This window comes from Podarcis melisellensis (genome assembly GCF_964234715.1).
Source record: "Podarcis melisellensis genome assembly, chromosome: Z".
NCBI lineage: Eukaryota > Metazoa > Chordata > Lepidosauria > Squamata > Lacertidae > Podarcis > Podarcis melisellensis.
Genome location: NC_138547.1, coordinates 25,000,714 through 25,016,659, shown reverse-complemented (window position 1 = coordinate 25,016,659; position 15,946 = coordinate 25,000,714). Strand labels below are relative to the sequence as shown.

Below are 15,946 nucleotides of genomic sequence, written 5' to 3'. Positions count from 1 at the left end.
AGGATAAGAAACAATGGATTTAAGCCACAAAACGCGTTTTGAAATATAATAGCATTTCAACTTTGGAATTAGGTGCCTTGGGACACAGTGGAATCTTTTGTCTTGAAGGCTTTCAAAACAAGACAAAAGATAGGAATTGCATAGGACTGGGAACTGATCGACTAAGTTGAGAACTGGGTCCAGAGATGATAACCACCACTTTATTGGTAGCCTAACTAAGAATGGGTTCCAGGTGTCTAGGCAGACCATCTCATGGAAAATGGCAATGGTATAGGAAAGGACAAAATCCCATCTGCTACTGTCAAGATATTGAGCTGTTGTACCAGTTCTGTGCCCAAACTTTGACTCAGTTCTTAAAACTTCAGTTGAGCAAGAAGCTTAGACTTTTGAAGTAAGATCTGGAATTATGAGAAAGCAGTTTTCTCTCTTTTAGCAAACTGTTAGCAGTTGCAAAAGTATTGCACCTGTGCTATCTGGTACCAGCGTCTCAAGGCCGAAAGTGACCAGTCCGTTAATTGGGCAAACATTCTTCAACTGTGCTGTCATGAGTTCATCAAAGAGTTTTGGAAAGTTCCAGCTGAGAAGCAGGTTGCTATGCTAGAGGGCATGAGACATTTCCTTAACATTACTCCTTTGTCCCCTATCTTGGTTCTGAACTTTCTGACTGAAACCTTAAGCCACACCTCTTTGAGGGGACAAAGAGTGTTTGTCATGTATCCAGTTTAGGCAAGGTTTTGTTATTTGTGTGCATGTTTCCTAAATCCTTCCGTAACAAGGTTCATTAGGCATGGTTATTTAGGTAAGGCTTTGGTTCGAAAACCAGTGTCTTGGATCACTTTGGTCACATTCTGCTACTATGCACTTGGCTGACTTTGCCTGAGGCTTCAGGAAGCAGAGAGTGGTACTTTTCGCTCTTGCTCCTTGGGGACATCTGGTATGCAACTTGAGAATCTCCTGACTCAAACTGGGTGAATCAAACAAGTGGGGACAGTTTACTTCCTTTGAGGGTTGGTTTACCCTGGGGCTGAGAGTAACTTCTGCCTTCAACATAGGCAGCCACAGACCTGGACTCTGGACCAGGCTTGAACTATGACCTAGGGGCAGGCAGCATATTGGAATTGAGAGGCCAAATTCCCTTGATCCTCAAACCCTTGACAGCTACCTTTCTATACTGGAATTAAAAACTGCAAAAGCCAATAAAAACAGCATAACAAATAATGCAAATAGCATAAAACAACTGAGTACAATAAAGATTTGAAAGCAGTGGTAGGCTAAAAGCAGTCTAAATGAAGTCTTGTTCTGATAATGTCCCAGACTGTTTCCAAAGCCTGCCAAATGGCGGGCAGTCAAGGGACTTGCTATAACTCTCTTGGGAGACTACTTCACATCCCGGGTGCCAAAAACAGAAAAAAAACCCTCTCTTTAGTACCCACACCTGATAGCTGAAGTAGAAAGCCATTCTAATTTCTAAGGTGCCATGGTCCCAGATCATTTTCTGAGTCTGGAAATAAATTAGCAAACATTCAGGTTGGTAAAGGACCTGGCCCTAGACAGTACCCTGGTGACCATATTTTACACCAATTGAAGTTTCTGGGCTATTTTCAAGGACAATCCCAAGTATAATGAATTACAGTAACCCAACCTAAAAACATGATTTGAGTATCAATGACTGAGCCTAGGTCTAACATTTCCAGGAAAGGCACTGCTGGCCTACCAGATGGTATTGGTAAAAGGCACATCTACACATTGTGATCCAAGACAAGGCAATAGTTGTTCAAATTGGATGATTCGAGCAATGGCTTTTGTAGAAAGGAATTAACTTCAACCATCTTAAGTGTTGCTTGGAACTTTGCTCTCCCTTAATGAGGCATTTATCATCTCAGTGACCTACACTCCAAACCTTCTCCTGGCAGATTTAAAAAGACAAGATGGGGACAGGTCAAAAGTAAACATGGTGGGTCTCAACTCTTCCAGAATCTTGTCCATGTAGCAGATTGTACAAACTGAAAAGTATCCATAGGAAACAGAGTAGGCAGAGTCCTAGAGTCATGGAAACTATTCTGCTATAACTATGGCATCTACATAAGGAGTGGATATTGTTAAGATTTGTTTTTTGCCACCAACACAGTCACAGAATAGGCTCTTACCTGTGTATGGTCGGATTTGGCCCAAGTCTTTCGTCACTTATGCTCTAGTCATCATCCTTCTCATTTCACTGAACCCACTCCTCAGAAAACCAAGGAGATGGTCCAACTCTACAAGACAGGAGAGGACGTATGGTTGCAATTATGTTGACAGCCTATGTTACTTCCAAATTCTAGAGATCAACCAGGGCATTGATTGGGCAGTTAATCATATTAGTCAGAAAAATCTCCAGGAGACACCAGGAGAGCATTGGGATCCATAATTCTCAGGGAGTGGATCATCCTAAAAGGTTCCCCCACCCCTCTAGAAGTTAGAGGCTGCTTCAAATCTAAACCTCATCAGATAATGAGACATCCAGCACAAATGCAGCTGTAACAATGACATCTATTACCTCCCATTGGATCTGATAAATAATTTTGTTAATCTGAGTCTAGTAAAGGTGGGATCAAAGACTCAAATGGACCAACCACCACTACAGCAGTGAGAAGAGATCACTGATCTCTTATCCACAAGGATTTCAAACACACTATAAATGGATGCAGAAAATGTAACTAGATTAAAAAAAAAAACCTAATTACTTCCAGCATCTACCATCAATGAGCTACATCAAAAGGAAATTTGACAGGCCCAGATAATGAAACTTCATACGAGAAATTAATTCTCAGAAGTCACTCAACGGGGCAAGCCAGTTCTGATACTGTTTTTCTTTCTGATGACAGCTTTGGAAGAGTTCTACAGGTACACACAGCTCTTGAGCTTGCTGCAACAGGAATCCAGTTCATAGCAAATACACTGAAAGAAATACAGTAATCACATCTACTCTTAGGAGCTTCACTATACGCACATCCATCTATCTATCCCTTCCTAAAGCCGTATCAGGGATGGAAAAATATTTTGAACCATACCCTGCCTGAAAGTGGCAGCTTTAAAGTATGAGTATTGCAGTGGAGATTCATAACACAACTGAGAACCTTAAATCTGGTGCCCTCCAGGTGTTTTTGTATTACAACTCCAATAAGCCTCAGCCAACACAATTGTAGTGTAAAACTCCTGGAGGGCTTCAACAGAGGAACAACTAAACCTAAAGATTTTGTTATTCCCTTCAATTTGCCTATTCTGCAATTTTGACTTTCTGGGTGGGGCTTGGGAATGACACTGTAATCATCAGCATGACTGCAAGAGGGCTAAAAAATCTGAAGAATAACAAGATGAACAAAAGTTACAACATGAAGAAGTTTCTTTATTGTTTAGGACTGGAACAAGCCTAATAACAGACATTGTTCACCCAGTTCCTGTCTACTATAATCCCTCCATCACCATTTGCATGAAATTGGTAACTGCCATATGCCTGCATTCTCTATGTATGTGGTGTTTCAGGTTTAGTAAGACCATTGGTTTACTAACCAGGCCATTATTTTGTAGTCTCCTTCCATAACTTCTCTAGCATATGCAGAGAACTTGGGGGAAGAGAGAGCTGTATGCCCTTGTGTTGGGCTTTTGAAGGAGATATAACCTGCACTTCGCTGTGGCTTACTTCTGCAAAAAAACTCTCCCCCTTACCTTCCCACAATTGTCCATGGTGGAAAGGGAAGGTGGTTATCCTCCCATAACCTGGGCTTTTGCAGAGAATTTTAACAAAACCACCATTGGAAAGTAGTCCTGCACCCTTCCTCCTTCCTTTTCCATGGAAAAAAGGAGGGCAGTTTCACTCAAACAAGCAGGACAACAATGTGGACAGAGCAAAATTTGCTCTGTCTTTGGTGAGAATTCTGCCTAGCTCCATCTTGGCCTCTGGCTCTTGTGGCAGAATGTTCTGGTTTTTATGGAGAAAGAGAGACAATTTATCCAGTCTTTTTTCTTCCTGCATGCAAGTTTGGCATTCTTCTTGGGCACAGCTGTGCTACCCTGATCTCAAAAGGGCTTCCTGGCTCTCTCGTTGCCACACTTGCACAAACTGCAATTTACATCCTGCAGTCTCTCTTCACCAAGAGAATGTTGACATGATCTGGGAGTCAGCAACCCTACAACATACTTTCTTCCCTCCTTCCCTCCCTCTTCTATTTCTCCTTCCCTCCTACACCTCCACTTTGAAATATGTTAAATCCTCCTGCATTTTTTTAATAAAAGAAAATAATCTCCCTTCTCGTCTCTTCTTCCTCCAACTACAGTTCTCTGCTCCTAGCTCTAAATTCTGTGTTCTTGGGAGCACATATGCAATGGTGCTTCACAAAGAATGAGAGAACAAGTACCTGTTGCAAAGGTCATATAATCTAGAAATCAATCATGAGAGAGACAACAGAACAAGGCTATGTGTTTAGTACAATTGCATAAGCCTAGGCTTAGTTTACAGGGAATTGTGTCAATTACTTCATGGAAGAGGCTGATTTTGAAGAGGGATTTTAAAGTGAAAAAAGAGAAAGGGAGAGGGACATTTTAGAGTTAGTTCCAAACAATAGAAGGGGAGTAGGAGTCTTTTGTGGGAGCCAGAGGCCTTCAAGCAGTCAAGGTGGCAGAACTGAATGAACAAAGGCAGGAATATGTTGGCATATTAAGAGCAGGTTTGAGGCGGCAGTGACAGAGAGAGCTTTAAAGGCCACAACAAGAAATGTGTGCAGGATCCCGGGGAAGACAAGAATCCAGTAAAGGTATTTAAAGAGAGACAAAATCAAACCTTGATTTGAATCCAATGAATGTCAGTGCACTGATCCTGATTGGAACACTAGATTAACAAATTTAAGTTGCTTTAAGTGATCTGAAGGAAAGGCAGAATGAAAATGTAAGATATCATTCCTTCTCTCTCCTGTTTCATGTCTCCTTTGGTCCTCTCATGTCCCCCCTTAAGGCAGATGCTCCTAGCTCTCATCTATGACTCCTAAAGCTGTCAGCATATGACAGCTGCCACACCCTGAAAACAGCTTCGACTGGCTGGCTAAATGAGGTGAGGGGAGCTAATGGTTCTCAAACCCTTGATGTGTTAGGGACTTCCCATGCACATGAATAAAGGCTCCTGCGGATTGAGCAGCTGAGACCAATGCTGGGACCAATGGTCAAGAAGGCAGTTCCTGCACATGCTGAGGAGGGAAGTGAGGGGCTCGTCCACCTAGAAAGCTAGCCCTTCTGAGAGAAGAAAAACTCTGGTCCTAAACCTCTGCTGCCCTGTGGGATATCTCTAGGAGAAGAAAAAGCTATACAAATCTGGAGTAGAATCCCTAAGACAGTTGGATGGCGGCTTGTATGCCACCTTCCAGCAACACCTACAGCCAAGCTGGTGCCAGGTGTACTGCTCTGCTTTCCTTTGGACCACATCAGTGAGGCCGAGAGCAGGGTCTTGTCATCTAGGCAGTCCAAATACTCTTTATTCTGGGAAGGGTCTAGCTGTGGTCGAGGGATGAAGGTACTAGGAATGTCACTCGAGGAAAGGAAATTTCAAGAACTAGGCTAAGGAGATGAGAACAGTAGTCCTCTATGTCCGTTGCTATGATAAAAGTAGGGTCAGACCCATTATTGGCATACAGTGGAGTAGCCCGAATGTTTCCAGGACCAAGATGTGAGGAAGAAGCAATGTTTGGCCCTGAACATCCAAAGATTTAGCACATGGCTCTCCAAACGTTTAGGCAGGAAATCTTTATCAGACCTACCTCAAGATGCCGGGGATCAATTTTTGGACTGTCTGCATGCAAAACATGTATTCTGCCAGTGAGCTATGGTCTAGTGGCCAGCTGATCTCTTTACTTCTTCTTCCATGTGTCTGTGTCCCTGGGGCCACTCAAACTGCTTTGATGAATAGTATGTTTGCATTTGAACCAACCCTTAGCTACTGGCATTTCTTTTACCCTACGTAATGCATCAGCTTTTTATCTTTTTTTATGAAGATACTGGCAAAGTTTGTGGGGTAGGAAGCCCTTGCTCTGAGAGGCATGCAGTAACAACATGCCCAGTTTCCTGATAGCAGGAGCTGATGTGCAGGGTGAATCCCACAAAGCCATGCCAGGGAAGAATGAATGGGGCAAATGAAAATGCATGTATTTGTACACTGTGGTCCCAAGTGAGTCTTCTGGCAAGTAGCTGGAAAAACATGCAAATTATACTTGAACAACAGGTAGAACGGCAGCAATTTGGGATATAACATATGGGAGATAATGACAGCCAATTCACTCATCCCCAACTGAAGAGGTATATATTTCTCAAGGGAAAATATTAAACTATCCAGTGGGGGGGGGGGAATCCTTTGTCTGCCTGCACCAAAGTGCAGATGCATCCCTGAGTCACATCCTTAGCTTCACTTGCCATAAAAAGCACCACATTCAACCATCTAAGAACCTGAAATTTAGAAGTAGCTTCGCACCTGTCAGCTATTTGTTGTATTAGCTCCCACAATATCATTAACAGCATACCTACAGAAGAAAGGTCTCCTTTCAGGAGGACCTGGAAATGAGCAGCTATGCCAGATGGAAGACCTACATTCTCTCTTAAGGTCATATTCTAGCCATCTTGAAATGACCTTTGGCCATTCACAACTGCATCTTCCTTAAAAGAAACACGGATGATATAAGCTTTCTTACTGTCAGAGGAGAATAATTCTTTTAAGGTCCCATATTTCAATAAAATTCATTCTCTCTTAAAGGATGCTACCATCTTGCTTAAAAGGGGGGGGGGGAGAGACACACACCTCAGGTCTGAGAACCAAATGCTGCCCTCCACACTTCCTTGTCCAGCCATTAGGCTACTCCTAAGGTCATGCCCCCTTTCTCTGGCCACTTTCTCACTTCCTCCTCACCCTCCTTGAGAGCCTTGCCTGGCTTAAATGTTTCTTGTTTGCCTGCACGGAAAAGTGTGCAAGTGGGTCCTCTCCTTCCCTTATCAAACATTTGTATTACTGGAATGTAGCCCACTGCACAAAGATAGATGTCACAAACATTGCCCTACCTACTTTGTCTGTGCTGCTGTCCACCACTAGCATGCTGTTTCCAGAAATTTGCCCATGAGACAATACAACCCTCAGACTGAAATGGTTTTTCACCATTGCCTACAATGATATAGAAGACCACAGCCTAAAGGATACTAGGAAATAAAGGGGGGAAGGCACCCCAAGTCCCGCTGAACAATTAGTTTCCATTGTGAAGACCCTTCAAATAAATGCCAAGATTTTGAAAACACATTAAAAAACCAGCCAGCCACTTCTGCTGTCCCTACTCTCTGACATTTAAGTACTGATTGCCAATCTTCCTGGAAATCCGTTCCTTCTTTCTCCCAACTGCTGTAATTTAGAATGAGTACCTAACCAAGCAAAGGTTAAGTACATTATGTGGCACCTCTAAGTGGTAATGAATGAGTGGTTACTTTTGTTGATGCTGAATGGTATCTATAAGAATATAAGAAAAGCCCTGCTGTATTAGACCAAAGGCCCATCTGGTCCAGCATTCTGTTCTCAAAGTGCCCAATCAAATGCCTATTGAAAGCCTGCAAGCAGGACAAGAGTGCAACAGCAGTATCCCCAACAGCTGGCATTTGGAGGCATAATGCCTCAGGTGCTGGAGGAAGAACATAGCCATATCCCTTTATGATTTCTTTTAAATGGTGGAACGATGCAGCATAAGGAAATCCAAATGCTCTTAACCTTGTGTTTTTCTTTGTGAGGAAAGTATTGTAGTGGGGAAACACATGCAGAGAATAATCACCTGGTGGAAGAGGGTGGTTAAAACTTTCCCACAGCTGTTGGTTGCCTCCTGAAAAGTTTCTTCAGTGCCATTTTTATCCCACTGGCCTATCCTCCCCATCAGCTAAGCTCAGAGAATGGAAGAAACTTGTGTGGGTGAAAATGGGGGTTTCAGAGAGAGCACTTCTAAGGGAGAAGGAATAATTTTCTGAGTACAGATTTGCCAAGGTAATGTGCAGCTCGGCCCTAAGTTTCCTGACTACCTGCCCCCTCCCCAACAAAACAGTAAGAATTTAGACAGTTTTCAGCACTTAAGAATGTAAAAAGAGCCCTGTTGGATGAGGACAGTGGCCCATCTAGTCCAGTACCCTGTTCTCACAGTGGCCAACCAGATGCCCCCGTGGGAAGCCCACAAGTAGGACTTGAGCAGAACAGCACTCTCCTTCTGCAGTTTCCAGCCACTGGTTTTCTGAAGCATTACTACATCTGACTGTGGAGGCAAGGTATAGCCATCATGGCTAGCAACCTAATAACCTCTCTCTTGTAGGAACCTCTCTAATTCTCCTTTAAAGCCATCCAAGTTGGTGGCCATCGCTGCCTCTTGTGGACTGCAGATCAAACTGGTCCAGTTCACACTGAACACTAAGCCAAACCATGGCTTAGCATGAACAAGCAAATGTGCGGGTCCAACAGAGAAGAGGCCACTTTGCTCCTCCTCCAGCCCTGCTGTGAGCTAAGCCGCAGGTTTGCTCATGGTTTACCTCCCCAAACACGTGAGTGGCAAGCTACAGAACAAACCTTTGACTACTGTTTGTGGTGTGTCGGCAGCCTAGGTTCAGACATAACACTAAGCGAAACAGCAGGACCCCAACATGTTTGCTTGTTCCATTAAGCCATATTTTGGCTTAGAGCTACATATGAACATGGTCACCTGAAGGTTGTTGGGGTTTTTGTGTGTGTGCGCGCGCTACACAGTAATCTGTGAAACCCTATGGGACTTTGCTCTGCGGCCCCTTGAAACCAGAAGACATTCAGTTACTTGATTATATTAATGGACGGGCATTTGGCAATCTACTAGAATGAACAAGAGAGTCCAAACTTGACACTAAGAACTGGTCTTAATTGTGTATCCTTTTGCTTATTTAAATGCTAGCTTCAGAATGTAATAGCTGCTTTGAAGAGACCTGAAACCATATTGTGACTATTAGGAAACCTCAAGTGCATCTTTAGAGAACTTAATGCTCTTCACAGAGTACTTTACTGTACTTTACTACATCGTTCACAGCTCAATTGCTCTAAAATGTTAGCTATCTGAACGTCACAAAGGTAGTTTCTAAGCATACCCATATCCAGTTTTCTGCTACTAATTACTTTCATTGAAATTTTGTACATTTTTATCTGAGCGCAAAAATTAAATGAACTGCAGTTAATAGCAACAAGTTATTCACACGAAGCAGCCAACTGGCAGTCTGCGAAGTTGCATGCAAAGGATCATTATAGTTATTAATATCTGAAACCATGATACAACCAAGAACTCCATATCTATTTTTGCAGCTTATAAAACAGCCAGTAGAATTTCTAGAGGGGAGAGGAACCTTTTCTCATTGTAGATACATCCACAAAGATCAGGCTGTGCCTGAATATTGACATTCAAGGGTGGTGGTGGTGTTTTTTTGGTTTTGTTTTTTTAAAAAAAAACAAGAACAAAAAGGGGTATAAAAAAGGCCCAGGCAATCAGAAGCCCTTTCCATCTGTGAAGTGCATTCTCCTCCTCTTCCGCGTTGTATAAGTGACTCTGTCTAAGGCTAACCCTAAAGGTAATTTACAGCCTTATCAGTGAAAGCAACCATGGCAGATATTACACATTTTAAACCTGCATGACAGAGGGGAAAAAGAAACATTAATGGTCACTTAATCAGGAACACTCAAAACCCTACATTAGAACTCATCTGAGGCATATTAAAGCAAAATGCTGTAATTTTATGTAGCACTCTGCAATTACCACGAGGAGCCCATTATTGTTGCAAGTGACATGATTTTCAGAAACCTATCTAGGCACCCTATATAAATTGGCTGTTGCAATGAGGAGATGTAAAAAATCCCAAAAATGCTCTTGTCCTGCAAGCTTTCATGTTCTACAAAGAACCACATGCAGTTTTTAAATGGCAAATGCTCACTTAGGTGCTGCCACGTCCATAACATTTATGGAATAAAAGAGAGAAAAGCACATTTATGTAGTTCTTCCTGTGTGGCCTGCACCGTGTTTGTCCAAGGATGCTCTCATTTCAGTTACTCAAAACTTCTTCCTTAGGCCTAGTTCTCACTGTGCCTGGGCTGGAGTACTTCACATGGCAGGAATGATTCCTACTCACACAAAACAATCATGTTGGGAAGGATACTTTAAAACCATCTGTCCTGATAACTATTTATATTAAGTGTGAGTTATTTTCTTGTAAGGAGAAGCATCCCATCAAATGGGCCTCACCTGCAATCTACTGTCCAGACAAATATATACTGTCTCAGTGAGAAATGGGCCTCTGAGATAGCACTGTGACTAGGTATGATCTGAGCGAAGGTTGGTCAAAAGAAAAAATTGAAATTCTGTGTGCTTGTAGTTAAATGCAATGTTGAAAGTTTATTTGCCAGGCGACACACTGTTCCAGAAGAGCATCATATGTTTACTTTGATTAAGTAGAGGTCTATAACCATCTCCTCTGTGCATGTTTACCCTAGTGCAGTGCAAAACAAACTCTAATGAAGGACGACAGTACTAAGCGACTATGCTAAAGTATTCTAGTCGTATTTTGTTTTAACAAAGACAGAGAAATTGTGCTCAACAAAGCAGCAACTCTTTTCACAGAGAGAAAAAAAAGATTGAGAATCCTTACCTCCCAGTCCAAGTAATCACAGACATCTTCAAAATTAGTAAGTAGAGACACTGAGCAGAAAAGCCGTGGCAGCTCATCCCTCGTCATTGGGGGAAATCGGCTATCTTTAAGGGCACTGTGAAAGAAAAAAGAAAAAGGGGGGGGGATGATTGTGATGCACCTTATTGTAAACAGAAATGTGCACTGAAATGGCACAGCTGAACATATTTTTAGCCTTAATAATAAATTATCAGCAGTAAATGGAAAGCTTCTGGACACTAAAACTGTTCTTTCCACCACATGTTTAGTTATTTGTCACATTTATCACCTTTCCTTCAAGGAATTCATGGTGGGTGGATAATAGTTCTCTCCCTCCTTGCCAGCTGTATCTTTAGAAGAACACTGCAAGTTATATTAGGCCAAGTGAAACTGGCCAAGTTCACACATAACCTTCAAGCAAGAATGGGGAACTTCCAGCCCTCCAGATGTTGCTGGACTAAAACTCCCAATACCCCTGGATGTCAGCTGGGTGGGACTGATGAGGGTTAGAGTCTAATAACATCGGAAGGGCCACAGGCCCCCAGCCCTGCACTAAACCATTGTTTAGTGCTATGTGCACAAGCTGGACTGAGCCTAAACAAAGTCTTCTCTTCCTCTCGCAGAAGGACTTCTACAGAGTTTAGTTTTACTTTACACAAATCCTGGTTTGTAGTTATGAACAGAGAAACAAACTCTGATCAGTTTGCAGACAAACCAATTTCAAACCATGGGTTATGAAATTGATTTAACTAACCAGATTATGCTGTAATCTGCAATCTCAGCTTTGAGCTCGTTGTAGCTTGTGCATGTAGCACTAAACCACAGTGCTATGCTACGTGTAAACCAGGCCACTGACCAACCCAAGGCCACCCAGTGAGTTCCATGGCCAAGTGGACCTGAACCACTCTGATTCTAGCACCCAGTTAGCTTAAACAAGAGCGAAGCAACCCATGGATCAAGCAATTCATCCCCTGCAAGTGTACGAGACCATGCTCCAAATGGGAGAAAAACATTATGGAAACAGCTCTCCGCACTAACCAAAGTCCAGAACTGACAAACCTTTTAGATGTAAATGATTAATATTTTAAGGATAAATATGTCACATAGATGTGCAAGTTTGATATCAGAATTATTTCAGTATGCAGAGAACAAATGGCATGTATTGCAGCTCTGGAGCACAAGGCGTTTTGAGGAACAGAGAAATGGTTAGTCAGTGAGAAGGTTGTGAACTTGAGATAATCCGCAACTGCTCCATATTCCTACTAGAGAGTACAAAGTATGACACATCACAGATTTAAATGAAGAACTGGGATAAACTGGAGAGAAATCGTTAATGACAATACATTTCAAACAATATTTGAAAGAACATCGGAGTACAATATTTGGAAGAGGCAAGTGCACAAAACTGAAGAGCAGAGAAAATCTGTATGTGTGCTCACTTATACCTAGGGGTGGAAGTTTGCTCCAAATATTTCTTTGAAAATTGTGATGTTGATTACAACAGCTAGCCTCTGAACATAAAAAACTGTCATAATGTGCAATACTGTATCCATACTTGATAACCAGTTATACTGCACTTCAACATTTGATGTTATTGATTTATTACATTTATTTCCTAAAGACACCCATAGAGTGTGACATTATATCCCACATAGCAGCTGACCACATAAGCACTAGGCCTGGGCTATACAGTGGTACCTCAGGTTACATACGCTTCGGGTTACATATGCTTCAGGTTACAGACTCCGCTAACCCAGAAATAGTGCTTCAGGTTAAGAACTTTGCTACAGGATGAGAACAAAAATCGGGCTCCGGCGGCGCAGCAGCAGCAGGAGGCCCCATTAGCTAAAGTGGTGCTTCAGGTTAAGAACAGTTGCAGGTTAAGTATGGACCTCCAGAATGAATTAAGTACTTAACCTGAGGTACCACTGTATATCAATATATTGCCCAGGAGCAGTATGAGGAGCAGACCCTGATGTCGGCTTCATTCAGCAGTATATCGCTGGTGAAACCACCACCACTCCTGAGTTCGTCTGCTAGTGACTTCCTCCAGCGAGTGTTGCTAGCAGAGGGACCCAGGAGTGGTAGCAGTTTCACCAGCGATAAACCACTGAGTGAAACCCCAATCCCACTCTGCTGATACAGCTTGTTCCTCCCTCTGCATCTTGAAGCACAAAATCTCATCTTGCATTAAGTGGTTCACCACCACCACTTTACAAAACTGTGATCAGCCATGTGCAAATAGGATCCTAGCTCTTTTTTTACCTGTTGCCTCAGTGGCTTCTAGCTGCACTGGAGTACAAAAGCACTCTGATTAAGTTGAAGCTGTGCTAATCAGCTGGATGCAAACCACAGGGCTCTCCACAGGGCAATCCTCCCTGGGTATGAGCCACATTATAAACTCCACAGCATTGTTAACAGCTGTGACCAAAAATGTAACAAAGCAAGGCTCCCGAAGCACAGAAATGCCTGTGAAGTAACCACAGATCCGTCTGGACTAAACAAAATGCAGTTTGGTGGAGTTTTTTCCACATCTCTCTGGGGTAGAAACCTTTGTCTATGGTAAATTACATGTTTGCTTTAGATAATTGGCCATCAGCAAAAGAGCTGAAAGGACAGTGAGTTTCTTGGGACAATTCAGAGGTGTACATTTTGCTGCAGGAACATTTGTTCTGTTTGAACTGAGTGGTCAGCCATTACTACAGGAAGACAAAACAATGTTATGGGACAACACATGCAGGGGCACAGGCAGAGAAAGATGAAGAAATTTCTTTGCTGAATTTAAATGACAGAGATTTAAATGAAACTATCCCAGGAAGAACATGACAGCGAGGGAACGCTAGCCTGGACCCATCCATCAGAGAAGCAGCAGCTGCAAGTAGCTTGCTCCTCTTTCTACCCCGTCGCCCCCAAGATGAAGAACTCTCTTCTCCTGCCAACTGCAGTTGCCTGGGGATTGTGAAAGTTGAGGGAAAGCACACTCTGGCCTCTGCTGCCAGTCAGAGGAACAAGGGCTGCTGGGCCAACTGTATCACCTTTATTCAAGTAAGACCACCAGCAAGAAAAGGCCAGCTTGGTGCCAACTGAAATTTCTGTTCACAAGGTTTGCTTCCTGGCAACCTGGTTATTGAGCATTCATCCAGATTTGCTTGCACAGAGGTTATATGACTTGCCAACTGATTGTTTCCCCACACTTTCTAGTGCATTTTTCTGTCACCCTCCTGCAACACAATGACAATCTGAAGGGGACCTTGGTCATCACTTTGGGATTCATCTTCCCTTGTGTGGCCACAACTCCACTTCACAGCATCCGGTGTGAGGAGGAAGGGAGCTGAATCAAAATGTCATCAAAGCAACAATTGTGCTTTCTAACATTTCCAAGTAATACTTTTAGGATGAAATCCTGAAAACGCACTAAGACCGACTGAACACAGTGCGAACTCCTTCTAATCTAAGTAAATCCAGATAAGACTGAGCTATTAACTTATAATATTAATATAAATAAATAGAATGACAGAAATGAAAAGCTGAAAGGGACTCTGAGGGTTATCTAGTCCAACCCCCCACAATACAGTAATAGCTTTATATTTATTTGGATTTGCAATGTGGTTGTGTGTTAACTACAAACTGCAATACTTTGCCTGGTCAAAGATTATGCTAACATACCTGTTCCTTTCTAATTTTAAGATTTACCCTTAGCAGTGAAAATGCCAAAATGGTTTTAAAAACCTTTTGGTTTCTGAGGGCTTCCAAACAATGAGAGAAAGTCCAAATGGATAGCTTTTGACATGTGATATTTAAGATAGTCTGCAAAATGCATAAGTAGTCATCTCGGTCCACAATCTACAGGACAGCACCTATTTTAGGATTAGGTAAAGGTAAAGGTACCCCTGCCCGTACAGGCCAGTCTTGACAGACTCTGGGGTTGTGCGCCCATCTCACTTAAGAGGCCAGGGGCCAGCGCTGTCCGAAGACACTTCCGGGTCACGTGGCCAGCGTGACATCGCTGCTCTGGCGAGCCAGAGCCGCACACGGAAACGCCGTTTACCTTCCCGCTGGTAAGCGGTCCCTATTTATCTACTTGCACCCGGAGGTGCTTTCGAACTGCTAGGTTGGCAGGCGCTGGGACCGAGCAGCGGGAGCGCACCCCGCCGCAGGGATTCGAACCGCCGACCTTTCGATCGGCAAGTCCTAGGCGCTGAGGCTTTAACCCACAGCGCCACCTGCGTCCCCCATTTTAGGATTAATAGGTGGCTAACCAGGTGGTTGTGGGAAGCCCACAAGCAGGACCTGGGTGCGATAGCAGCACTTCATCCCAGTTACAATAACAACTTTAACAATATTCATCCCAGTTACAATAACAACTTTAACAATATTGTTAAAGCAATAACAACTACGTTCAGACACAATACTGAACTATAACAACTACGTTCAGACACAATACTGAACTATGGCTTAGCATTATGAGTGAACTATGGGTGAGCCATAGGCTTACAGACTCCCTTCTGTTCTTGCTAACCGCAGTTCAACTTCAAACTGTGGTTTATGAAGATGGCTTGTTTCAATAAACTATAGTTAAGATTGACTGCTGCTTAAGGTCTCACTTTTTGAAATCATGACATTTCATAGGCATGTACTACAATGATCCACCTACAACTTTAATTATGATTTCAGCAGACCCGTTGTTAGTCTAATTTGACTAACTCTGGGAATAACGGCTACAACCCTGTGCTTTTGGTGGCAATGATTTCAGATTACGAGTACTAAGCATAATAGTACACTTTTAGGGACTGCATAAATAACAGCATGACCTCAGTTATGAAAACGATACGCAAATGGTGTTTCATGCCACCAATATACATCAGTGACATACTGTTCTCAGTTCAGGACATACCTCCAACCCAGCGCTGCATACCAAAACCAGTTCCCCACCACCATTTTGGGATCCTGCCAAATGCGAACAAAAAGTTTTGAGATAGCAGCTGTCTCTCATTTCAGGGCTTGGAGGCATGTGGCTGCCTGAGTAAGGCTTTAAGAAACATAAAGGTAAATGAAAATTAGAAAGCTACCCCACAAAACAAATGGTCAATACAGTGGTATACAACCCAGTGATACTAGCATCCACTGTATAGATCTGAGAAGTGTACTCCAAATTAGTACTACTTTCCAGTGCAAAGCCAGTAGTGGAGCACTTGCCCAAAACCATTGGGGAGGAGTGCGAGTGGCATGGCTTTGCTGC

The 15,946-nt window shown here is 42.9% G+C and overlaps 1 protein-coding gene across 1 annotated transcript in view; it reads right to left on the bottom strand.

Moving 5' to 3' along the window:
• The window catches only part of AMMECR1 (AMMECR nuclear protein 1), a 128,744-nt gene that overhangs the window by 13,136 nt on the left and 99,662 nt on the right, over window positions 1-15,946 (bottom strand). The window contains exon 4 of the mRNA XM_081897430.1: window positions 10,690-10,804. Coding sequence (XP_081753556.1) covers window positions 10,690-10,804 — 115 coding nt within the window. The remainder of the gene's footprint in view (window positions 1-10,689; window positions 10,805-15,946) is intronic.